Genomic DNA, 27,999 nt, shown 5'->3' on the forward strand with positions numbered 1-27,999 from the left:
TAACTAACCTCTGCATTCATATTTGAGGTCAGAGAAATAGACCATCTCTTGAGAGAAGACAAAAAGACCTAATCGTCCACCAGCAAAAGTTGTATCATAGATTGGTCCAGAATCCACCATTACTTGTTTCCCTTCATAAACCAGAACTCTGTAAAGAAGAACACAAATTAAACAAGGAGGATAATACAGTGTACAGTGTAAGAGCTGGTAACAGTCTCTAAAAACTGGAACAGAATTAATTTTAACAAGGCACCAGAAAACCCAACCTCATTGTAGGGATCACTTCTCATCCCTATCTCACACCCACCTGGCTGGCAGCCATAACACATTAATCAGAAGCAGTGGGGCTGCTCCTTAAGTGATTTTATGCACACCATCTGCAAAAGATTTCCCAGTTCTTTATTTAGAACAGTCATGTCTCCTGGAATGAACTATGTCATGTACTAGCATTCACTGATAAGCCCCTGTCCCAGTGAACTCAGGGGTTAGCACACGACCTTGTCACATCACTGAGAAAATCTGTCTTTGCAGCTGTGTGAACAGCTGATTTATTTATCTTTAGGTGCAATGGCCAACATCAGAAATTGGAAGAACCATCCCTTCAGAGTCAAACAAAACATTAATCGGAGACATGCTGAATCTCAATTTCAGACATTTTAAGAGCTTAATGAAAGCTGGACTAATAATAAATTGGAAAGGGAGAACTTGGATTTTTTGGTTTTTGGAGGTTTGTTTAGTATTTCAGACATCCACCCTGGAGACAAGACCTCGAAAGACAGCACTTCATATTCTTTCTTTATCAGAAAGACTGCATTTCTTCAAACTTGGATCCTCCACTTCTCCTGGAAGACCTTGAGATAGTCAACATTTTTAGGCTCTCAGTCTCCTGGGCCAAATGAGAAATTACTCTATAGTTTGTTAATTAGGCTAGCCTCTGGAGGCAGGGATTAGTGTCCTGCTCAACTGACAATACATTGGCTATACAGATGGCTTCACATGAGAATGAAAACACTTGAGCAGCTTCCTAGAAGTGTTTTATTTCCTGAAAAGTGCACAAAGTATGAAACTGCTCCCTGAAATCAGTATTTAATGGATGGCGAAAAGAACAGCAAAAATAAAGACAGATTTTCATGTTCATATAACCCTATTTAATATAATTCTCAAAATATCAAGAACCCAAAACATATGGGAAGAGTTTAATAGTTCATTCATCCCACCAAAAAAAATTACATAGCTCTGATCATGTTCATATGGAATTGATATTTCTGTACAAATAGAATTGTTTCATGATTACATGAGCAAAATAATTCATTTATTTTCTCTCAGAACACCCTAAAGTATGAAGGAATTTAATGCCCCAAACCACAGAATTTGTCATGCTAGATTAATCTAATGTGATACCGGTGGTAACATCTTTTGTCTGGCCCTATGTAGAGTCTGTAAAGGAAGTTAAAGGTAACAGGAACATGAATGAAAAAAATAAAGTTTCCTGTTGGCCTATATCAGTCAATGCTTTGCACTGCAATATACCAATCCATAAAGAAACTCCTCTCTTTCCAAGAAACAGGTAACAGTCTATCCTAATTTGTCTACACTTTGTCTTTCACAGACAAATGAAAATCCCCTGCACATAAGCACAAACAAGACTTTTAGAGGTAACGTCTGACTCTACCCCATGAAAAATATCCTTTACAGTTCCAGTAGTTAGTAGAAGATAAAACCGACGTGGGCAGTTAATGCTCAGTCTTTGGAACATCAGCTAAACATCTGGGCTCTACAGAAAGTCATATGCCACAGCTCCTTGTGTGCATTACAGATGTGCTCATGGCCACTTCTGCAGTGTCTTGTATAAGCCACTATGGGAGACAGGATGCTGAAGTAGACAGGACCTTGGCCTACTTCCCTGAGGCAATGCTCATGTTTCTAATTAATTTCATTCACTGAAATTCCACAGGCTGGGGAGCAATCTCATGTTCTAATCTTGCTTTGAGTTTTGCTCAGGAATTTTTGGTCTTTTTACAGAAAAGCTATTGAGAAAGAATTCTATTTTTTTTTCTTTAATTTAAGGGTATTTAGCTGATGTAAATATTGAATCATCCAGACTAAATTAAATACATCTGAAAAGGAAAATAACTTATTCTGAAGATAACAAAATGTTCCCAAAATATTGGACAAACTGTCACACAAGTAACATAATTATCAGAAACAACAATGAAACTGATAACATAGCTTTTAAATCAACAGAGACAAAAGTATTGCTACTAGAAAATGTAGAGGTACAGAAATATCTCTTACTTTATTAATCCTGTTTTAGGCCTATGAATCAAATGCCACCTGTAAGCAGTATAATCTTTCCAGCCAATGTTCTTGGGATCATGCCACAAAGTACGCACCTACAGTAGGAATACAAATGCCTTATTAGAAACACACCATTCTCCAGTAAGTCTACCATAGTAACTGCACATACAGCCAAAGCTTATTTTCTGCAGAGCATGAAACTGAAAATAGTTTAACATTTGACTGTATGATCAAAAGGCTTCTTTTATGGGGTGAGAGTAATGGAAGTTTCTGTCTTAAACTGTTGATCAGTTATTCATCTGCAGTTTCATAGCTAGAGTCACTGAAAACCATTACAGCATCGAACCTTGACTTCCCTCATGAAGTCACAGAATCAGCCGAATTGGAAGACACCCACAAGGCTCATCAAGTCCAACTCCTGGCCACGCAAAGGACCATCCCCAAGAGTCACATCATGTGCCTGAGAATACTGTCCAAATGCTTCTGGAACTCTTCAGGTTTGCACATACACACACCCATGCTGACAGCATTGATGCTGCACGAGTGCCTCCAGTGAGGGAGAGGGACTGCAGCTTGCACAGATGTTACTGCCTGTGGTTGCTCCTTGAAAATTCTCACTCAGTAACAGTCCTATCAATTCCTATCCACATCTGAAGCCCTACTAGACCTAATTTCCAAAATGCACAAGTTCCTTCCATGGTTGGACCCTATTCGGAACAGCAGCAGTTTTTCTCTCTTTTCTTTCATTTATTCTCTCTTTTTCTGTCACTGGTTACTGTACTCTAAACCATGTATAATTCAAACAAGCTGGAACACCAAAGAAGTAAGTGCCAGTACAAAACAAAGGATTTGTGTATAACTGAGACCTCTCACTCCTTCTCCTTTTGATCACACCTCCTCTTCCCTTTTACACGTGATTTTCTTTGAAACACAATGCGAATGTTATTATTGACACTACTAACAAGGGAATTGAAGAAAAACTGATAAACCTCTGCAAAAATTGAGATGTGAAAGTCTTTTTGAGACATGTCCCTTATTTTTAAAATATTAGTCATACACTGTTGGCCTGAAGCTTTACATCTCTCACCTGTCCAGGGGTGTTTCCTGTGTGCCAGAGAGCATTTCGTAAGTGTTCACCAGTACCAGTTGTTGAATTCACTACTTTGAGTGACACACCAGAATAGCCATAAGCCCTGGTGGGTTTGTCCTCCCAATAGGTCTGTGTGACCTGCTTCCACATGAGAACGTAAAACCGACTGCTGGACTGGTAGCCAAACACAAAGCCGGCATAGTCATCGTCACGGTCTGTGTTAACATAGAATGTCCCGCTGAAGTCAACAGAGCTGAACTCATCATAGCCTGGGAGATGACAAAAGAGACAAAACATTGGCTTACAATGCTGAGTCCAGCTGCATACACCCAAGAGTCCCAGCTACATACTAAATTTTAGCAGGAGTCATAAGTGGTCTTTCTCAGTTTTCTTACCTGTAGAAGAGGAGGTAATTACAGGAGGTAATTACACTTGCCTGCATGGACACTTCTGGAGAGAAATAAGTTGCTTACAAGGTGCATTGAATACAGCAGGCACTAATATAAATTTTTTCAGTTGTGTATTCTATGTATGCTACAGTCAGTGATGAGATGAATGGACAAAAAATGCAGGCAGCATTGAGCTGTTTTTACTTTGGGCATATACACTGTCTCCGTGGTTAGTCCAAAGTTTGCAGCACCAAAAAGGTGCATTTCTCTATCTTTATTTCCCTTTCCTTATCACAGAATCACTGGTTACTTTTCCAAAGATGATGACTTACATCTGATACTCACCTACAGCTATTCCAGGATCCGAGTTGGCAGTCTGAACCAGTTCCTTGCCTTGGTGGCGAATAACCCAGTTGGGATCAATCTGAGCTGTTCCCTTGGGGTCCAGAGGGACCATCTGGAACTTTCTGAAATCAGTTTCACTGATGGCATTGTTTTCAGGGCACACATCATAAATATCTGGAACATTGTCATTGTCAAAGTCATCTTTGCAAATATCACCTCTTCCATCACCTGTAAGCAATGTGAATAAGCAAAGGCAATTGTTAGCAATTTATCCAGCCCCAGTCTATACACCACTTTGGAATCAGGGTGGGAAAAGTTGGAAGTTTGCTATGTCGATGTAATTCACTAATGCTTGCATTACTTTTTCCGTTTGATTTGTTCCAGATGTGGATACAACACCACATTTTAATATGTGCTGTGCAAATCAATTCAAACAATAGCATTAAAATCTTAATCCTCCACACATTACTAAATCTTTATACATTGTTGATCATATTAGACTTTATTACAGACTCTTATTACTTAAGATTCTTTCTGCAACAATCCATCTGAGATGCTTCAGATTGCAGATGTGTCACCTCTATGTCAAAAGAAAAGGAGGAGAGTGTTGCAGTAAAATATGCATACATGCTTAGCCACTCTTTCACTTGTAAGTAGAACAATTTGACTCAATAAAAACGTAGTTCTTCAGAAAAGTGCATGAGAAAAGAAGGCAGTGCTGTATTCAACAGGACTAGCCTCAGAGGAATGAAAAAGTAAAGTTTTGCTGTATGAACAACAGTAAATTTTTTAGATAACAAAAAAATACAGCTTATCTACAGTTGTGCTTCTGCTCAACTACTTTTACACTCAATATTTAAAAAAAACTAAAATTATTTCCTTTCCTAGTTTCCCCTTAATATTAATGGAAAACAGGAGATGTGATGTGCCTCCAAGAGCAAGAAGTGAAAGAAGGTATCTATAAAAAATCTCATTGCCAATGGCTCTATTATTCCATTGCATACAATAGCACAAACACCTGAAAATAATGTAGAAAAGCTAAGCTTGACAAGTATAGAAACGAATTCCCAGATGGCTCCAACTTTTACAACAGAAACCACTGGGTATTACATTGGGTACCAACGCAAAACCAGTGCTGCCTACTAATTTGTTCCTATCCTCACATAGCAGAGCATCTGCTATTTTTTTTTTTTCCCAGTGTTTATGACTGCCCTAAGAACATGGGAATTAACATCTTGGGAAATAGCAACGACCCAGCTCATTCAATACTGATCTACTACTAGATGTTTCTAGTATAGAAAGCTACCTTACCGTGACTGACCAACACAGCATTACCCAAGTATGGAGCTTCCAGAGAGAAGGCAGAATGAGTTTTAGGCCACAGCCAAAAAGAAAAGAGTAATTAGAGAAAACTGAAACATCTAGTATCTCAGGGCTCTCTGTAGCTCAGATACGTGGTAAAATGGTCCCATTTTCCACCCTGGATATCTGCCATAGAGAGCTCCAAATTCTGACCAGCTGTGTGCTCCTCCACCTGTTTGTCTTAGCACTTATTGGAGAAAAGGGAGTGAATTTCCTATTTTGTTTCCTTTGCCAAATCAAAGAGATAATTCACAAAAGAATCTAATTATTCACTGAAAGTCCAGCTGATGTTCATTTGGTAGTGAGTTGCTGCTGACAACATTCATTCCTTGTCAAGGAAAGTTAGAAAGTGTTTGTTTATCCAGTCACATCCAACAGCTCTCTCCAGGGCCTCATCTTTATATGCTAAAACTCACATCTTCAAGAGCATGGGAACAATTTTTGGCTTTATTTACCCCTTTTCCAAGATTTCTGTTGGACCTGCTGCTAATGACAGTGATGAGCTGGCTAAACTGATGAAATATATGTTTTTTGTGAATCATTAATCCATACATAAATGTAGTTTCCCTTACAAGATCCAGGTAATGGATGACTCAGCTTGGGGTCACCCTTATTCTGGATTTATGAAATTAAGGGGCTATTCCAGAGACTGGCAAGTACAAAAATATTCTGGACACATATTATAGGACTGAAAGGTTATACAAATTAAGAGCTACTACTGACTACCAACCAGAAACTTCCTACTGACAGCAGTTGTCTTAACAGGAAACTAGACAAGGTGCAGCATTTCATCTTTCTAAATGCACATAAAAACATACTGCGTAGGTAATAAATTTCAATTTCTACAGCATAGCCATGGAACGACTCCATCAAGTTTCATAACTTGGAACAGAAATTGCTTACCTGTATTTATTGCAAGGGTCATTATTGTAAACATATTTAGTGGTTGTCAAAGGATCATAAACATTTTCAATATTAGAATAATTGTGAAACTATCACTGTTTCATTATTTAAATAATGCCAAGCATGGAGAAGGACTTTTTGAGGTGACCAGCAACATTTTACCAAAAAACTGGAAAAAAGAGCAATTACATATCCGTTTTTTAAACTGTGACATGTATATCACCAAGACATATTTAAAGCAGCCTATAAAGAAAATTTGAGAAAAGCTGCTCAGAAGTCAATTTTTAAAAAATAATTAAAAATTAACAATACTTTTAGACTTCAAAAATCCTGGAAAATAGTCTGTTTTTCAAAATAGAGCAGTAAACCATATTTTCTCCATTTTAATTTTCAGATGGTAACTTGTTTTGAAACAGCTCCCTTTCCATTTTTTAAGACATTTGAAATTCAAGCTATTTGAAATATTTTGCAAGATTTTTAGTATTCAATTAAATGTGAAAATAAGAATATTTTTTTTAAAATGGATTTTTTTTGTTTTTTGTTTTTTTTAATTTGTTAAAGGTTTTCTTCTATAATTAAGTACATGGATGTTTGAGCTCCTGTCAAAGATGCTTCCTAATGCTCTAACCCTGGACGAAACTGGCCAGTTCAGCTCCATCGAATTCCATGGTGTCTCAAATATCAAAAGCAGCTCAGTTTGATGTGAAGTCTCCCTTCACCAGATGTTAATACTCCAAGATCAAAATCAGATACTAAGAACTAAATGAAATTCATATGACCTTGTTCTTACCATCTGAGTCTTCCTGCTCAGGGTTGTATCTGAGGCGACAGTTGTCCCTGTCATCTGGGACACCATCATTGTCATCATCAGAATCACAGGCATCTCCTTTACCATCCTGATCGTGGTCAGCCTGGTTAGCGTTGGGGATGTAAGGGCAATTATCCTGGTTGTTCTGGTGGCCATCTTCATCTATGTCCTCATTATTGTCACACTGGTCACCAACAAGGTCATTATCTGCATCAGTCTACCCCAAAAAAAAGTTTACAGAATAATTTTATTATTTCCCTCAATGCAAAAGAACAGCCTGGAACTTAACTGCTCAATGCTTCTCTTCAAGGGTTTCTGTAGTGACAAATGATACCACAATGACAACTGTGCTTAAAGCACACACATAACTTCAAGCTCATATGGCTACTTGTTCTTCTATCAGTGGGTAAGATCTGGTCCCCAAGATATTGCAGGGCAGGGCTTTATTTGCAGATGCATTAAAGGAGTCACCACTGTACTTCCCTTTCATCTGAGACAAAGAGATCGCACAATGTGAGATGTGAAAGTGAGCAATATAGATCCATCTCTTCAGCTGTCCAGTACAGGGACTGATAGCAATTCCTGTGTTCTTTTCTCTGCCCTTGTTCTGATGTTGCCATTAAGGAAACTGTTTTCATCACTTACCTGGTCTGGATTATGCATCAATGGACAATTATCACACTGATCACCAACTCCATCACCATCTGTATCACTCTGGTCTGTGTTGTAGACGTAAGGACAATTATCTCGTTCATTAAAAATGTCTGGGGGAAAAAACAACAAAATATTGAAAAAATCAAAATGATACAACATCCAACACAGACGGCCATAGACTGTAGGAGTCACCAGTAATGAAGCAAGGCTCTTAAGGGGTTCATAAGCTTTTTGGCTGCTACAACATCATTGCTACAAAATGAAATAGTTAAGACTAATTGAAAGAAAAATTATGGCATCAATTCCATTTTTCTTGCTATGATAAAGTTTTCTGTGTCCATCTTTCTATAGAATTTTGCTACAATAAGGGCTGATCATGTCCAAAGAATTTAGTCATTTTTCACAGAATAACAGATAAAGGGGTAGGGTATTTTTCTTTTTAAATAATTTGGTTTGGATTTTCTTCCCCCACTCTAAGAAATGCCACAGAACACACAGCTATATCAGGTTCAAAATTCTGAAGTTTGGTAGAGAAACAACTGTATTAATATTCAGCTGCCTCAGCATTTAATAACTTAATTTTACCAGAACATGTGCATCATTAACTGTATAGCATGACAAATTTTCAAAAGAAACTGTACCTCCTCAGGAAACTGTACTATAAACCCAACAATTTACTTCAAAATTATAATAAGATGAAAAGAAACAAACACATGTTGGCATATCCGTCTGGGAAAGATACAAGGATACAACCCTTTCCTATATTACACGGTCCCTGGATATTTGCATAATCTTTCAGCCAATAACCTATGATTGGATTTTTCTTCAAATGCAGAACTAACATAAGTACTAATATGAACCTGATGATCAGAAGAAGGATGTGAGGACTTCAAAATGTTCAGAAGCTAAAGTCGGATAAGCATCCAAAAGTTTTAAACATTATTGAGGAAAATGCAAAGCTAGATTTATTCATCTTTTAGTATTTCTGGATTCTCACACATTTGAAATGCTGCAGGGATATGATTTTTGAACTATATTTAAGTGGTTTTCCCCCTTCTTAATTCTGACCAAATTAGGGTTATATAGGAATGTACTGGTAGATGAAATAAACATTTTTAACAATATTTTAAAACATACAAAAAAATGTGTATTTGGATTACTGTGAGATTTGCATACATTTATGGAAAAGCAGATTACTTTACTATGGATATTGTCTTAGCTGCGTGAATGTTCTGATGTTCTTTTCCCTCCCTAAAAGGAAAGGTCAACACAAGTGTCATATTAGACCCTGATTACTTTGGAATACAGATGAAGGAAACATTTTTCTTTTTTAAGTTTACACTGATAAAGACTCGCTGTGATTTATTCTTTAATAATATTAACTGTAGCCATTTAGGGACTGTATGGGCAACTGTACTACACAGGACAGATAACTTCAGCCTTCTCTGTCTTTGAGCTGCTAGACCCAATTTTATTCCACATACAAAAGCAGGTAGCCCATCTTACTGGACATAAAGCAAAGTGCACTTGTGGAACAGCACCTAATTCTCAAAAGTGAAATCATACCATCTCCATCAATGTCCACAGCACATGAGTCACCCTCCCCATTGTTGTCTGTGTCAATCTGAGCAGGGTTGTGCACATAGGGGCAATTATCACAGCGGTCACCAACTTCATCCTTGTCATAATCAAACTGACGAGGGTTGAACAGAAGAGGGCAATTGTCCTAGGAAAGAAAAAAATAGATTTCACAATATAAATCACAACTCATGAGAGCACACTATGAAGTGGTAACTCCTGTTCATCTTGGATAGAGTTCAAAAATCAAATATTAATCCATTATTTTTTCAATGGACAAGCTGTACCTATACTGAAGATCTTGGTGGTAACAGGATGGCATCTGGACAGCCTGGCTCAATGTCTGTTTTGTACAAAACATGTGAATTGTGTTCCATATCTCACAAGGAGAGCAACAGGCATTTTAAACTGGATCTGTACTCAGATATATAAATAAAGGTGCATCACTGGTACATGTACTTTAGAAAAAAAAAACCAGAACATGTTGCAAAATCAGGCCAACTTCAGCTGCATTTTATAATTTTTGAAAAACAAAAAAAAAAACAACTAGAATTGTTACTCTGACTTTTTTGGAACAGAATAATATCAGTATTTTCAAGTTTATATCACATATTTTGATTTTTCAATTTAAACAAGTATTGACTTTTTGTTGGTTGTGTTCTATTGAGCACAATAATAAAATGTAAAAAGTTTTTAAAAATGTTAAAATGAAATACTGTCATTTATCAAAAATATTTTTCCCTGAGACCATTCCTTTTAATGGACTTTTGAAACCTTCCTATCACTTGAATTTCAAAATCTGCCAGAAGAAGAATTCTCATGTTTCACACATTCCCAAATTACACATGGACTTTTGCACAGGCATGAGAAAGTACTTTGTGAAATGCAAAGAAGAAAGAAAGAAAACCAAAACAGTGGGTGCGAGGGCTACATCAGTGTCATGCAATCTAAAGGGAGACATAATGAAAAAATCTTTAAACTACTTTTTCTCTGCTAAAGAGAAAAAAAAAAACAACATTTACCAGGAAATAATTTTTTAGCACAATATTTTAAATTCCCCAGAAATACGTTTTGTATAATCAAGGGCAACATATAGAGGCCAGTCAAAATCTTATGCTGTTCATCAAATAACTTCTAGCTACAATTTTAAAAAATATACATACTAAATCATATTACTTTATCAAATGATTCTTTGAGGTTTTTTTTTAATTTTCCAAACAGAGACCAAATGAACAGAGCTCTTACCCAGCTTTAACCATCTGAAGCTCTAGAGCATCTAGATTCCTTCTGAAGGCAACAAAGAGGAAGAGTAAAATTCTAATACCAACTCATCCTAAACATGCTCAGAAAAGCCAGGGTGAAGCACACTCTGAAAGTGCCTCTGTCTTTCTGTTGAATGTACAAGGTAAGAGTTTTAGACTGTCTATCTTTTAGGTTCTGCAGGTAAATGAATTTGTCTTCTGGGCAGATCTGAAAGAAAGTATGAACCAGGCTAGGTATTTTCCTCCCATCATTTCCCCTTGATATTGGCTGTATTTATAGCTGTTTTATAAACAGGTTACAATTAATGAAAATAACATCATATATGTAACATTTACCAGCTTTTCAAATACCATAGACTTGTCATTCTCCCATTACAATATAAAAAATCCAACACCACTTTCCATTAAACTGTTTTCATGTACATAATTGAACACAAAACTGATACAGAGAACATAGTTCCTGGGGTTCCCCAGGCTGCTTTGCTCTGCACAGTACTACTTTCCTTTGACTGAACACAGCTTTACTCTGCACTACCCATCATTCAGGGAAGGAAGTGCAGAATAACTCAGCTGAAGCTCTGAACAATAAAGTTTACATCTATTGTAATGTTTTTCCTTAAAACCAGATGTTTAGGTCAAGTGTACTGCAGACAGATACACCTCTTACTTTGTCATCTTCAACACCATCATTGTCATCGTCTTCATCACAGGCATCTCCTTTGCCATCTTTATCAAAGTCTTCTTGGCCAGAGTTAGGCAGAAGGGGACAGTTATCCTGGTCAAAAGAAATAATCAATGCATTATGTTTACATTATGTCAGAGTAACTTACCCGGGCAGAGGAGTAGATATGGTACACCAGAGAATATAAAATAAGAGCAATCAGCAAAGTACTTTTTAAAGTGCCTGTTTGATTGCTGCCAAAGATGGTACTCATTTGCTGCTTTCACATTGTAAAGTAAAACACATCTGCAAATAATTCTATTTCCCGGCTGCTATTCAAGTGACTTTTCTAGTAAATTTTAGAGGAAACTATCAGAGAACAAACACACCACACACACAGACATGCATGCTTACATGAACTTTTAATAGACAATTCATGAGATATGTTTGAAGCTTATGTAAAAAATGGCCAGGTTTGGTTGCCAGAAAAATAAAGATACAAGCCAAGAGAAGGTCTTCAGAAACCGTTGTTCACATGGAAAGCCACTACACAGCAATGGAAAGTACTGCACATTAATGAAGGGGAACACTATAAGAAAATTTTGAAAAAAGTGTCTTTATACTGTTCTGCAAAACAGTACCTCTGCACTCCCATGTCTTTAAAAATAAAAGACAAATGGATCTCTTTATTTTGCATAACAGCTTTGTAAAGAATGATTATTTTAAATAGCAATTCTTAAGTTACACTGAAAAATAAGAAGTAAATTCCTTGCCAAACTTTTAACATGAGTTTTTAAAAATACTAAAACCAGCTAAAATGTATTGCAATTCTACCACTTGCTGTGAATAAATACATCTCTGAAAACACACTCTATTATTCTCATTTTTACTCACATTCCAGATCTACCTCACCCAAAACTGAATCTGTCAATAGAGTCCAGAAATATCTTTTTTGTAACACATACTCTAAAAAAGTAATATTATAGTTACATGTTTTCAATCTCAGTGGTTCTAAAAGTACAGACAACTTAAGAAAATTGAAAATTTTTTGGTAAGAATCAAACACCCAAAACTTTTACCAAATACCTGTGAAGAGTCTTGACTGTTGACCTCAACATTGGTTACCAGTGATACAAAAAAAATTTTGAAACAATGAAAGAAATTACTCACAAGAGTAAGTTAATTTTCAATCATTATTAGCTCAAGAAAAGAAGCTTTTAAAAATTAAATTACTCAACTAGGATATTTTGTAAAGAATATAAGGGCCTGAAAATTTGTGGTATTTTTAATGGTTTTTTTTTGGCGGGTGGAGGGATCCCCTTAAATGAAGTACTTGTGCCTATTAGATCAACACATTACACAAAACATGAAACAATCTTTAGAAACAAGTTTTTCCTGAATGAGTTCAGCATGCTGTGTTTAATCAAGACTAGTGCTTTGTGTTACATCATGAGTGAACACATTGCAAATTCTGATGACAGGAAGTGAAAGAAGGCTATAAGAACTGCAACAGCTGAGTTGGCTGAATCCACAATGAGCAGACATCAATTGCCGTGAGGAAGACCTACATTTGAGGTCCAAATTTCCATCCATATCTGAAACTCTTCAGATAATAGAGCCCAGATTCACACAAGTAACTTATTCCCTCAAACAACCTGATTTCAAACTTTCCTAGCCTCTTGGTCTGTATTTGTTTTAACCACTACAGTAGTCTAGAACTCAGTCATTTTTGCATTTCTTTCCTCATTTTTTTAAGCAGAAGGTTTTGTGCTAGAACTTCAAGAATGCTTATAAGTAGATCACTTTAGCACAGAGAAGAAACAAAAATGTTTCAGGTCTGGGAAAAGAAGCCCTCAAAAACCTCAGAAGAGAAAGCTTGCCCTGAGAGCCATCACTGATCAGCAAAATACTTGAGCATCTGCCTAGTGAACATATACGGGTAATCCAGTGTTGTCAGTGGTCCCATAGGTAGGTGTTTAAAACTGAACACCTGCATATGTCTTCTTCTCAGACAAAACTCCTCCATCCAAGTTGCTTAATTTGCTGTTGCAGTGTATGCCCGTCTGTACTGTGGCTGTCATTCAACCACCAGCAAGGCCAGCACTCAGAACAAAGATCCAGGGAATTGCCTGTCAGGAAGTGCCTTTGTCCCTCAGCTGTTTGGGCCATTGTTAAACTGGTGGACCTGGAACAACTTTCAGCCTGGTTTCATACAGCAGTATAACTGCATCGGGATGAGACCTACAAGGAGGCTCACCATTTTTGAGCAATTCCCACTGGAAAGAGCCTCAGGCCATGAAACCAAGAAGGACTTACTGTGTGCTTCAGATGAGCACCAAACCAGGTCCCAGGGAACATACCATGGTGGACACACCCTACTGAAGCTACATGCCACCATTTTCAGGCTCCCTGATGCTGATTTTCTCATTGGTCTAGTAATCTTTCATTGTTCACTACAACATCCCAGCTGCACAGCAAGACTGGACAAGTCCCAGTTGCCAGGTGTAGAGCCAATGGTGGCAGGCAGGTCACGCTTGGAAGAGTGAGAGCTAGGACTTCACATCTCTGAAGTGTGAGAGAGGCTGAATCTCTCATCATGTTCCTGTGAGCTTTTGCAATAAGGAGAACCCCTCTAATTATTCACATTCATTCCTCTCTTAGGCTCCTATTGCCAAAAATTATCTCAGGCTCTGAATCCAGTTTTCACAGCATGTGGTCTGTTTAACTCTTTGAAAGGAAGGGGTAGTTCAAGAGAGCTTTTAGAAGTGTAGCCCTTACATGGCTGTCAGTGTCTTTTTACAAGTCCTGCAGGTAGGATTTCACACTCACCTGGGCCCCCAAATCCCTGTTTGGTTCTCTCTAGCTGTGTGCTTCACACCCATGCTTTAGGTAATTCCTGCTCAGTGTGCTAACTCCATTCACAGGCATCCCAATCATCCAATTCTGCCTAGGAAGAAATCCAAAGCAGAGGACTCTGGATTTAATTTTGAGAATCCCTTACAGTATTTTACCAGATTAAGTGAATACACATTCCACAGCATCTCCTAGAAAATGAGCATGCTGTAACAGTCAAAAGCTTACTGAAAGCAACTACCAGCATCACGAATTAAAAGTGTTACTCACTACTACTTAGGAAAAAGAGAACATTTTGTTAATGCATGGTATTTTTATCAACCTTTTTCACCCACCTTCACACAGTGGTATGTTGCGTTAGCAGCACAGACCAAGTTGTTGTTAGGCCAGCCATCCAAATCTGAATCCTCACCACAGATGCGTCCATCACCAGCATACCCTGTCCTACATTCACATTTGTACATTGGATCACTGAAATGGCCCAGATAGATGCAGTCTGCAGACTTATGGCAGCTGTGTGTCTTGTCCTTGCATGGATTCTCAGGTTCACAGACCTATAAATGATGGAGCATATTCACTGAAACTTGATAATCACAGCCAGCTGTGTGTGCCTCAACTTTATCAAAATCAGACCCGTTATTTAGAGGTCTGAAGACAGGAACTTTGTTTTAATTGTGGTTAGTAAATCATACTGCTCTGTCAGTTCACAATTCCAACAAATATGTACAATGAAAGTAATTAAAAGAAACCACAGGAAAAATTGGACATTATTTAAAAAGTAATTAAAGTGGTTAACAATTTCAGCACTGTATCTGCCTTCTTCCAGATGTCATTAAACCCCAGAAACTAACTGCAACAGAAAGTAGATTTTATTGACCTCTTTTCTTTAGTGTTCTGCCTGACAGTATAAAAGGACTACCTTATTTTCTTAAATCAAAGAGACCCTAAGGAATTCTTGTGTTGACCTCATGTAGGTTTTTGTTACCTCTTGCTTATCACTATATTTTTCATTGCCAGTATTTGAGAATCTTACACAGATGGTTTACATGTAGAATTCAAAAGCTGAGCTAACCGCAGATTGATTCAACAGCAACAAAGAGAAGGCATCCCATGACTTCCGCTTTAACATTTTTGTCTTGTCTAGAAAACTGTAGTCTTCAATCTCACTTCCACTTCCTGCTGTCCTTCACTGCTGATAAATTTTGGCCCAGTGGAATTTAGGGACTGAGAACTTCAGATGTGTCTGATAACACTGACATTAACAGCGTTATATTTATGAAAAAAACAATCCTAATTCTTCAGTTTCCACTCTCCAGAACAGGTATGTAAACCTTGGAGAAAGGAGTGAAAAGCAGGGAAATGTTTGCTCCTGGAATTTTAGGCTCATTTGGTACGACTGTGCAGATGCCTAAAGAAAATCAAACCCTTAAAAAAGCCAATTCCAAATTCAGTGTTTTGTTACTCAAAACAAAAATACCCTGGAACACCAGTTATTTATTTCAGGCCATTTTTGTTTGCTATCCAAGTTTATCACACGCCATCATTAAAAGATATTTCAAATGAGAATTACTCAAAGCCATCAAATTCCCTTCAACTTCACTTACTTGCTTCTCTGTCTTGGCAACTTCCAGCCCTACTCCATAGGGCTGACTTCCCTTATAGCGTGGAGGACACGGCAAGCAGTGGAAACCCGGGTTTGTGTTCACACAGCGATGGACCTGATTTACTTTAAAGCAAACATCTGACACAGCTATACACTGCAGGTAAAGAAAGAAAGAAGGAAAAAATTAGATGGCTGTGTAATTCCCAAATATTAATTTTTCATGGTGATTGCCTGGTGTTAATGGAAACAAAGTCAATACCTCATCAAGATCCTCACAGACGGTACCATTGCCAAGGTATCCTGCTGGGCATGCCCCACATGACCAAGACCCATCTGGGTAACTGTTGCATTCTGCTCCAGGAAAGCAAGGATTTGACAAACACCCATCTGGCAAAGACAAACAAAACTGTAAATTAATTAAGGAGGATAAAAGGCATGTAAAACTTCATTTAAGAAACAGGTATTCTCTGATCATTAGCTTAAACCACACTTGATGCAACAGATTCTTATAAAAACCCTAAAATTAGAGTTATTAAGTGCATTTAAGACTAAGTACTATTGATTTAATATGAAAAGATTATGGATTGCTACATCTGCTTGAATACATTACATCATATTGAATCCCTATTTAAGAAAGGTATACTTGTTCAAGAAGTCATTATTGAGAATATATATAAAATCCCACAAAACAGTACTCAAAATAGTTAAATGTCCTCTCCAGAAACAAAGGTATAGTTAGCAGACTCCTGTAGTGTTACTTCATAAATTACCCATTAAAGAGATAACAGCAACAATAATTGCTCAGACTGAATAAAGAATGAATACCAACCAATTGGGCAGTCCTTCTTATTGCACATATCATGCTGCTTGGTATCTCCCATGCATGGCTTTCCTCCATACTGTGGCTCTGGACTGTTACAGAGGCGAGACCGCTCACGAATTCCTCCTCCACAGGTAACAGTGCAGGCAGACCACGGAGACCAAGGACCCCACTGGCCGTTCACTAAGATATGCAGGAAAGAAGAGCATCACAGGCAATAAAGTGGGGACATCTGGTGCCAATGACAACAACCCTTCATCAGATCCCTGGCTAGAGACAGTTTCTCACTACGTACATAGAAAGAGGTTGGCAGATGTTTGCACTGAGATAGCAATATTTCAGAAACAAACAAATGAAAAATACCCAACTGCTTCATAGGCATTTTTTGGCCAATAATTCAAAACAGCATGCCATGCCAACTGGATATGCAAAGAGAAAAAAGGGAGGAAAAATTATATGAAAGGGAAGTGAAACTGTGTGGAATGAAAGGTCTCTAAAAAAGGCTTAAAAATGTAGATGAATAAGAAAGAATTATAATAAAAATTGTGTTGAATGTGTAAAAAACGCATGCACAATTTCAAAGAAATCTGACTATTGGGGGATTCTATGTCTATTCTGAACAAGTACAGAGACAGCTTCCTTTTAGAAAGGAAGTGTTTATTTTTGATATGCAGAGATATATCACTAAAATGGAAATTTCTCAAACTCTTAATATTTAAAGCCAAATTATAACTTGGAAGGTTTACAGAACCTCTGACTGCATTGTTGTCCTCATTTTCAAAGCATCCTTGTGTGTTATTTCACTCTCAAGATAGAATTATATTTTCCATCATAGAAATTCACTGTCATTTAGATCTGAATAAAGAGAAGGAATTCAGCTGGAATATTATTGTGTTACTTTTGATTCAAGACCACAGACATACCTGGACATGGAGCCTTCTCACACTTCTCCGTTTCACGCCCATTTCCCACACAGTTTTTCCCACCCATCTGGGGAATAGGAGAATTGCAGAGGCGGATGCGGGTGATATTTCCTATACCACAGGTTACTGAACAGGAAGACCAGGGAGACCAATGACTCCAGCCACCATCTTGACGTACTGCCAAAGAAAAGAGCAAAACTCAAGCAAACAGCCCACCTTGAGCACTAATACAAACTCACTTGAGAAGTTAGCCTTCTAATGAGCCTCTCACCACATCTGATGAATGTCCCATATCTTTCCCACCATTTCACTTACAAAGCCCAGCATGCCAGCTCAGGTACTCAAGAACAGCTTTCTTAGGAATTTCAGTAACCAGTGTATTACTAACAATTATTTTATACATTTTACTTAAAAATAAACTTTTCCAGTGAAACAAACACTTGTTTAAAGTGCACATTTGGACATCTAGCAGTCTCAGCTGCTAGATACTGCCTTACGTACTATATTAGCCCGGATATCGCAGGTACCTGCAATAGTATTAACTACACTTCTGGAATAGCATCCTTTTAAGTGCCTTAAATATAAAAGCAGTTTGATATTTTGCAAAAATCTTCCATGATTATTGTATTCCTAAACACAACTAAGTTAATGGAATGGTCCAACAATCAATGAATGGCAGATGTAAACACAGCCCCGTATATCATCGTTACGAACTAAGGGTTGTCTCCAAACTGAGTTCAAACAAAAGACTCCAGTTCATAATGTTAAAAAAAAGGATCACTCATCATCCTTTTTTTTTAACATTGCTGAGCCCAAAATGTACATACCTATTAAATTGTCAGGAAAGGGAGGAATATTCAAAAGGGGAAAAATGACAACGAATCTAATGACAGCTACTTTAATTGTGCATATAGGATTTCTCAAGTACATACTATCCTGACTTAGCTTGGTTTTGCTTTGAGACGTCCAAAGAAGCTTTTAAAAAAGAAGAAATTTTATTACTTACTGCGATGGTCACATTTCTTAAAGCTGCACATCCTTGTTTGGATGTGTGGGCCTGTGCAAGCACTCCTGGTGACATCACACGACCTTCCTCGCATCTGAGTCCCAGAGCCACAGGTAACTGAGCACTTTGTCCAGTCTGACCATGGTGACCAGCCCTCCTCACTGTCATCAGCTGTGGAGCAAAAGGCAAGAAAAAGTGCTTAGTTTTCAAAGTTGCTCTATTATCCTATTTAGAAGATACTCACTTCTTTTTCTCTGTAGAATATGTACTTTAACATTTAGATCTCTCCTAATTTTGCTTTCCCAAGCTGCTGCTGAAGTAAGGGAATTATGGTGTAATATATTGAGAGGTTAGTTCAGGTAAGAATCCTGGATCTTCATGAACTTGTGTGCAGTGTGTTTGCATGAAGCACTGATCTTTGGAGGAAGAACATCTTATCTCTAGAATGGACCAAGCCCAAAACTGAGTCCAAATGGTCCTTGCCTTCAGAATATAGGTCAGTATGATGAGATGTGGCCCCACCTTTAAAAGCTACATAATGGTGAACATGATCAACAGCACATCGTAAGAATATGCCCTATGCTTTGAATGGGAAAAAAAACGTGAAACATGACTGGCGCGAAGCATGCTTTCAACAGTTTATGCCCAAGGTAGCTAGGCAGGTTATCATGTTAATTCTAAGCAACCAATATAATCAATGAGGACAGACCAAGTCCTTCAGGGGGTAACTTCAGGCACCCAAGTTACTTCATATGATCTTTGTACACATAAATTTTTATATTTGATCTTACCCGCCTTGACATCTTGCTTGTTTTGAGCTTTCAAAAACACTAGTAGTGATTTTAAATAATGCCAAAGACTATCTGTCTTTCTCCTCAGCTAAATACTCACAGTGAGAGCAGACTGGACAGCATTCACCTTCAACAAAAGCTGGATCAGCACAGGAGACTGCTGGGCAGGTGATCTGATTGCACACAATTTTGGAATCCTAAAGGCAAAGAAATCAACTTACTGATTTATGCTCACAGACAGAGGTAAATGAAGGTGGGCATCTGGGGAAGTTTCATGTGTGGAAATGTTTTGATTTGATCTAACTACCATGGACATGGGGACTACTTTTTATAAATGTCATGAAGTTCGGCCAAACTCTGAGTAAATATGATCTGACCTGGACAGATGAGCTGGATTAAACCCACTATCCATTTCTGCAGAGAAGAAGGTTTCCAAAACCTTACCTGGCAAACGCACTTGGTGCAGCTATCTACAATCCAGCTTTCATTATCTGCGAATACACGGCCATCCTGCCAGCAAACTGGTTGGCTCTTCAGTGTTTTGTTAGGCCCAATCAGTTCCCACATAATTTGGTTCTCTTCAGACTAGAAGACAAAGTTAATGAAAACAAGTTGTGTATTTCATAAGCAAACTGTTTTAAATAGACAAAACTGAGACACCACTGGACTTAATTCTTCCATTAAAAAAAGTATTTTTACATATTTATGTAGATAAGGAAGATGATCTCAAGTATTGTAGTCCTGCATGGCAATTCTTCTAGCAACGGTAAAAAACAGTCACACGATACTAAGGGAAATCTCTTCTTAGGCGTTTTGCTTTCCTCTAGTACAGCTCATCTTTAGATGAGAAGATTTTAATCCTGAGACATATGGCATAGCAATAAAATTCCTTCCGAAATAATTAGCTGATTCAGAATAAGAAGAGGGGCAGACTTCAGCAAAACATCACCATCATACTTCAACTATGAAAATCCCATACATTTACTTACAGTTTAGGTACCCCATGTAGCCACTTATTGATGCATTCATAAATGGTGCAAACATGGTAACAAGGCTTTAACAATATGCAGGCAAGGTTGGGATTGATAGCTTTCAATTTCCAAACCTTTAGGAGGATTTCCCCTGTGTATGAGTGCATGTGTGTGTGCTCTTTCAAACCCAGTCTGTGAAAACCAAATCTTGATGAAAGTGTTATACTCAAGAAATACCAAACTAGTCACAATGAAAAGAGGACATCTTTACATTATGTAGATATACTAACAAGTGTTCATATGTAATACAGAAATCTCTATTAACTGCCCGGGCACAAAATAAGTAAGGAAAGAGCGCTGCACAGCAGACCTCTGTCAGTTCTCCAGATTTACAGGTACCTACCACTTTTTGGAGGTTATCAGCCAAGTTGTTCACCACGATGCGCAGGCCGGTGAGCTCTGTGAACATTGATCCCAGCTCTTCACAGGAGCGGTCACAGAATTCGGCCTTCTCCGGTTTCTCACCCACATACTCGGTTGTGACAGCAGGGCTCAAATGAAGGATCTCAGTGCTCTCGTTGATGGTGTTCACTTCAGCTGGTAGCAAGAGAATGAAAGAGAAGAGCAGCATATACAAAGCTCTTCCACAGATTACAGATTCCTGCTGAAATCACAGATTGGCACCCACGGGTAGGGTTTAAACACATCTATTTTGGCACAGCTTCATGCTTATTATACCCATGAATAAAAGAGGAGTTAGATGTCAGCTGGTTCCAATTATAGGCTTTCCCTTTTCAAAATTAAGAGCCAAGCTGTGTCTCACATGGCCCTCACTTTAAAATTGTTGGCACTGCAACACATTCATTTATGAAGAAGGCTAACAAAAGAACACAGTATCAAAAAAGCAAACCCATTTACCCACTCAGACATAAAAGGATTCAGATTTGTTCATGACCTATCAAACTTTCTCAAGGCAGGGAAAAAGGCAGGAGAAAGAGTTTCCTTGCAGAAAGTTGTTGTCCTTGTTCCGTCCATAAATTCCATGGTTGGATCAAATTTGGACCATTATGCAATGCATACCAGACTTTGGGCTGCTCTATATTGCACTGCCCAGTGTTAAGCTAAGAGGAGCTGCTATAACAGTAGTTTCATTCTGAAGTGAAATGGAGATCAAGCTAAGATCAGACTGATTATTTGATTTGTCATTTCAAACCCTCCTCCAAAAGGCAGATTGTAACTAAAACAGAACTTTGCTTGCATTCGATAGGGAGAACTGGACATGTTCTAATATAATTTTAAAACACATCCCTATCTACAGCAAATTCCTGAAAAATAACATAAAGAAAGCTTGATTTGTAATTAATAAGAAAAAAGCACATAGAAAACTACATAAAACAGTCTATGTTCTGTTAAGCATTTAAATGTCTATCAGGTAAATGTCTTATGGATTCCATGGAAGCTTTCTCTAAGGACTCCATGATACACTCAAATTTGGTATCAGCTGTACAGAAGTCCACACTACCCTATCTCTCAACAAAGACTTATTTACCAGATGTAGTGACACTGGAATAGCTCAAGGTTACCAAAGAGAAAAGACAAGCAAAGGATACAGCAATTTAAAAAGAAGAAATCAGCACAGGAACATGTGCCATAAAACATATGCTTCAAAACCCCAACACCATTCAGTGTTGACAAATCACCAAAGGTGGCCAAGCTTCAGAGATGTTAAGGGCTTGATTTGGTGCTTTACCATACAATGTAAAGTGTTATATTTAAACATAGAAGTACATGAAAACAGGACCAAAGTATTCTTCATTCATTTGGAAGTCTAAAAATAAAAGAACAAATAACCAACCCACAATATGACATTAAGTGATTACTTCTCAACCAAACTTAAAATTATTGGCTTGATGTGCTTTTAAATTAGCTATGAAACATCTGCACCTAGCCAAGGTCTACAAAAATTATTCACAGTTTTCCAAAGTTGAAGCAATTGTCCAGCCTCTTTTACAGGATGGAAGAAAACCACATAGCAGATCAGAACTCTCTGTGTCATAACAGTTTATTTCAGCTGGTTTTTGATTCCCTGGAAAGAATGCAATTTTCCTACCACATTGAAACATTAGATTTCTCAGATCCCCCCATAGCACTTCTCAGATCATTAATTTCATATTTTTCAAGCCAACATGGAGTGTGCCTTGACCAGAACATTCTGAGGACATTAATAAAATTGCAATCTCAGCAGGAAACATAAACCAAAACTATGTTAGAAGAACTAAATCCTCACTTCCTACTGGTACTTGGCAGTGACTGAAAGAAGATGCCTGGGGATCACTGGGAAATCAGTTCTCTGTTGCTGGCTTCCTGCTAATTTCCTAAGGACCACATGATTATCTTTAAAATGAGAAACCAGAAGAGTAAAATGTGCATCCTCTCACATATGCAAATGTCATTCTGTTGATATAACTCAAGAAGGGATTTTATTGATGTGCCTATTTAGGTGTGGTTTTGTTATCTTTCCTATCCAGTGCAGTGTATAAATCCTGCCTAAAGGATTTGCAGCCACTACGCCACAGGCATACTTTTCTACCCTTAACCAAACAGCATTCCCAAGCCACCATTTCACCATATGTCACATTCCCATATTAGGCTTAAAGATACATTGGGAAAACACAGTCCTGTCTCTTTTTGTGTCCTCGGGGCTGAGGGACCTTCATTTGTAACATCTGCCTTGCTGTTATGGAACATTAACACAAAAATATGTCATCTTAATGCCTGTACTTCAGCTCAACAAGTGAGCCATCAAAAAGGGAAAATATGTATCTTGTGGTCAGTAACTTCACTCATGGCTTTTCAACTGTGGTAATTGTCATTAGCAGCATCCCCCCAAATTTCAGTACTGGGCCCAGTATTGTTTAAACCATGCATCAATGACTTGGATGAAGGGACAGATGCCTCCTCAGCAAGCTCACTGATGACACAAAGCTGGGAGGAGTGACCACTAGCCCAGAGGGCTGTACAGACCTCCATAAAGATCTTGACAGGCTGGAGAGATGGGCAGAAAAGAACCATTCTGCCCCTCTCCTCATCCTCAGCCACATTTGAAGTGCTGTGTCCAATTCTGGGCTCCTCAGTACAAGAAAGATATGGAGCTCCTGGATTGAGTCCAGCCAAGGACTACAAAGGTAATTAAAGGATTGGAGCCTCCCTCTTTTGAGGAAAGGCTGAAGGAGCTGGGCATATTCAGCCTCCAGGAGAGACAACTGAGAGGGGACCTCATCAATGTGTATAAATATCTAAAGAGAGGGTGCCAAGAGGATGGAGCCAGGCTCTGTTCAGTGGTGCCAAGCAATAGCACAAGAAGCAATGGGCAGATACTGATACACAGGAAGTTCCACCTGAACACGAGGAACTTCTTTACTGTGTGGGTGACTAAGCACTGGAACAGTTGCCCAGAGAGGTTGTGGAGTCTCCCTCACTGGAGATATTCAAGAATCATCCAGATATAATCCTGTGAAATGTGATCTAGGATGACCCTGCCTGAGCAGAGAGGTTACACCAATGATGCCCTGTGGTCCTTTTCAACCTGACCCATTCTGTGAGTATGTAATTAAGCTGGATAGGCAATGTCAGAATCAGACATGCACATAACAAACCTCTTAAATAATTTTGATGGCCTTACTGTGATATTTGTTCCCTTCTGTTCCTGCACAAGAAATTTCCATCTTGTAGCGTTCTCTTCGTGTTGCAAAGTAAAAGTAAAAATACTGTGAATTGAATTATTTGCTAAATAATTCTTTACTGAGAATTATTGTCAGCTACAAGCACTGGGAAGTAAAACAGTCAGCACCTCCTATGAGCTTGAGTACAAAACCTTAGCACACATTTGACAAATAATCCTAATTCTTTTATGAGGAATCCACTACACGCCTACACACAGAGTGCTCCCCTCCTGGTGGGGTAAGCATGAACTGGACTAACAAGAACACATCAGCCCATAACGTACATGCCTTCCCTACCTCTTCCTTTGATTTATTATTTTCCTGAGGATGTTTTCATTAACAATATTTCAGGATTCAAACTCAAAGCCTCTTTCAGTCAAAGATATTGCCAGTGAATTCAGTGTCTTTAAGAATGGCAGACTAGTTTGTGGGCCCATTGACAGTCAGAAGCAGAATTCAGAACCATTACCCATCTCGTGCTCAAAGAATTACAGAAAACTCATGTAAGAAAATATATATTTTCATACATATGCATTTTTCCTTCCATTTCTACTAATTTCTTGCTCAACATTGTTTTTCCCAACTTAAAAACAGAGACTCAGAGTTATGGACCTAAGCAACCAAACTAAAATAATAGACTGGAGAGTAGAAATGACATCATATAAACATATAAGTTCCCATTACCACCAAAAATTAACTCATTCTACTTTTCATTTCAAAGGGATCTGTTGCATAGTTTTAGGACGATAAGTCACTGCTGACATTTCTAACTCTCACATTATTAAATATTTCACAGTATTAATATTGAACAGTATTAACAAGACAACAAAAGCCTTACTTGACTGGCTTCTCTGGCATCCTTTCTTACGCAGAACATCCTCTATTGAAGTACCAAAGATTAATTGAATATTTTGCAAAAGACCCTGTAATGATAATTTTAAATAGCAATTAAAAACAGTAACATCAATTTTTGAGTAACTAATAACTTTCCTGTTTCAATCCCATGCTACTGACTAGATTCAGACATAAGTAGCTATATAAAAAACAATCTACAAGGCATTAAACCTGAGACACAGAAACAGAAGTGGTTATAGATTTGTTATATACAATTTCAGTGCTTTAAGCCACAAAGCTAGGTATGTTCTGAAACATGTCACATTAAAAGATATTAATCCACTAAGAGCTCAAATCTCCATTTCCATAGTGAATTTTAGATTGTAGTTCTACAAGACATTTGTCATACGGTCAAAGCCAACTTTCCTGCACCATCACACTTCCATCCTTAGCCAGTTATTCCCATGCACCATAGTTCACTGCTTTCTCAGTTGTGCTGATGCTACCCTGAGACAACACTCTAAAACCAGACTTGTATCTATTTCACTTGGGGAAAAAAATCCTCAAAGAAGAAAAAAAGTAATTAAAAACCAGATTGTTTCAGTGAGCCACTTAACAGTACAGCTTCAGAAACAGTTATGTGAGCACTACTGATGGAGTGAGTTAGTCATGGAGGCAGGAATGGAGAGGCTGTGGGCAAGAACTTCTGACGTCCCTGCCAAAACTGGTCATCCCTCCAGCATGTCAGGCTCTGCCTGAAAACAAGATGGCACAACATGATGAGAAAGAAATGGCTTTTTGAAATTTTTGGAGCCATGAGTTCCAGTTTGATATCAGCTGTGAGAGAAAAGAAGCCATCCTTAAAGCTGTTGGGCCAGATCATATCACTGTATGATATGAGGCAGAAGGTTGTTTTCATTTGATAGGAAAATCTGAAAGCTTATAAGTACTTAATCTCAAATGTTTTTCACAAAAAGAAAAAGAATCTCATTTACAATGCTGATCAAAACTCTTTATTCTATTTATTTTTTCAAAATTTTCCTCTTTTTTTGATTTAAATTGAAAAGAAATGTTCAAAATGGCAAACCATGATGTTCTGTTACAGGATGGAACAATACCACATGCTTCAGCTCCATTAAAAATTCTTTTTTTCCTTCTTCTTTCAAATAAAAAGTAAAAATATTGACATGTTCTCATTATTTGAATAGATATATTTCAATGGAAAACCAGTTCTTCAAGAAATTTGCAAAGAATTCTAAAATCACCACAAAAATCCAACATCTCTAGACTTACATCTGGAAAAGAAAAGGGATGTATAGGAAAGCCCAAAAATTGGTTTTTCACACTTTTCCTGGATTTAGACTTTGGTTTGCCAGGCCTTTGCTTTCAGGAACCCCAAAATGACACAACACAGATCCAGCAATTAATAAAAACACACTCTGAAGAAAGTCTGCTTGGGAACACCTGTTACCCCATCAAATCCAAGAGGCATTGGGAGAACAAAACTGCACCTACTGCATCTTCCCAAACTACTTGCAGCTACCTTCTTACCACACCAGAGACCCCAGCTTCTCCACGTCACCTACCCTGAAATGATTCTCCCGAGTGGAACCCTTCGCCAAGTACAGCCTGCTGCTCTCTGCTTTCAGCTGCTCATAGAAAGGCTCCTCCAGGATGAAGCTGTCAATGAGGTCACAGCCAACGTAGAGGTTGTAGTTCTCCCCTGTTATCTGCACGGTGAGGTTCTTCCACTGTGAGTCAGCAAGGTCCACGTCTTCCAGGGAAATCACGTTCTGGAAGCCATCCACCCAATAGATAAGGTCCAGGGTGTTGGCCCGGCCATTGGAAATGATCTCAAACTGCCTCTCACTGATGCCGGGACCCTCTAAAGCAAGGATAGTGCCTCTAGATTGCCTGTCCTGCCTCAGAGTGGCTGAAAGGATAAAGCCCTCATTCTGCCGTATTAGTTTTATGATCTTTTTTAATTTCTCCGGTTTACATGGAGGTATATGGTCAAACCGAATGAAACGATATGCTGGCATAGTGGGGTCTGGGCCCCGGAACACCTTTGCTCCAATTGTCTTTCGGTTTATGCTACTGACTTGAAGTAAATCAAAGGTAGTCTCCTCTTCCTTGTCACCATCTGAAAAAGTTAACAGTGTGTGACAATGCATCTACAGAAAGTCTTACAAGAAACAGCTCTGTACACTATAATTAGTAACCGCAATTGTATGACAGACATTAAGGACCAGCAGAGTAAACCCAGTACTTTCCCACTTCCACAAATGGAACTGTTCCTACTAGCAGGCAAGTGAATCATATTTACTACCCAACATTTTCATTTCCATGACAATTCTCTTCTTCTATGTGTACAAATACTTTTGATTATATATTTATATGTATGGCTTCATATTTTCTAGCACTATATAGTAGGTACTTGTATATATATATGCTATATGCCACATATATGCCTACACGTGGATGCCTGTAGCAATTTATCCATTAAATATTTTAATTTATATGAATGGATAAGGAATTTGAGGCAATTCCTATCTTTTGATTACCAGATAATGGAAATCAAATTATGAGGATCTGTGTGCCTACATGATGACCGCAAAAAAGAGATTTGCTTTTTAAAGACTTCAACCAATAGGTGAGGTGTAAATGAGGATCTGGCATTGTGCCAATTTGTATTCTACTTATATCTGGTCTGTAGATGTCTATTTCTCCACCTCTATTTTTTAAAATATTCATCCCACACAGTGATTCTGTCTATGCTACTTTCACCATACATTTCCACCACACAGAAAAGTATATCAATTATTTCTGGGATTATACACATATTAATCAATAATTTCTAAAGAAAGTAATTTTGAGATATATTGAGAAATCTTCATTCAGCATTGGCAAGGTATATCTACCACAAATATCCCAGGTACTTCTAAAAAATCCCTTTATTATTACTTTTCCCACTGTAGTTCAGGTAAGCCAACATTTACAACGACTTTTAACTTTGGGAGTTACTCTGTATCCAGTTAAGAAGCGTCTGAACTTACCCTGAGCATTTGAGGAAACCCACAGGGTTATCAAGACAGCAAGCCACAACAACCCTCTCCTCTTCAGCAT

General features: G+C 38.1%; 1 protein-coding gene across 1 annotated transcript; it reads right to left on the reverse strand.

The window, feature by feature from the left end:
- Window positions 1-3: 3 nt before the first annotated feature.
- Window positions 4-27,999, reverse strand: THBS2 (thrombospondin 2; the record flags this gene model as incomplete). The annotated part of the gene is made up of 20 exons (XM_082276836.1): window positions 4-148; window positions 2,296-2,393; window positions 3,386-3,657; window positions 4,123-4,350; window positions 7,178-7,412; window positions 7,841-7,959; window positions 9,416-9,575; window positions 11,357-11,464; window positions 14,539-14,757; window positions 15,808-15,960; window positions 16,066-16,193; window positions 16,636-16,809; window positions 17,550-17,726; window positions 18,556-18,726; window positions 19,447-19,543; window positions 19,791-19,931; window positions 20,721-20,914; window positions 24,878-24,962; window positions 26,460-27,016; window positions 27,930-27,999. 20 exons carry the CDS (start codon window positions 27,997-27,999, stop codon window positions 4-6), a joined length of 3,531 nt encoding a protein of 1,176 aa, XP_082132962.1.

The sequence above is a fragment of the Coloeus monedula genome (genome assembly GCF_965178545.1).
Source record: "Coloeus monedula genome assembly, chromosome: 2".
Taxonomy (NCBI): Eukaryota; Metazoa; Chordata; class Aves; order Passeriformes; family Corvidae; genus Coloeus; species Coloeus monedula.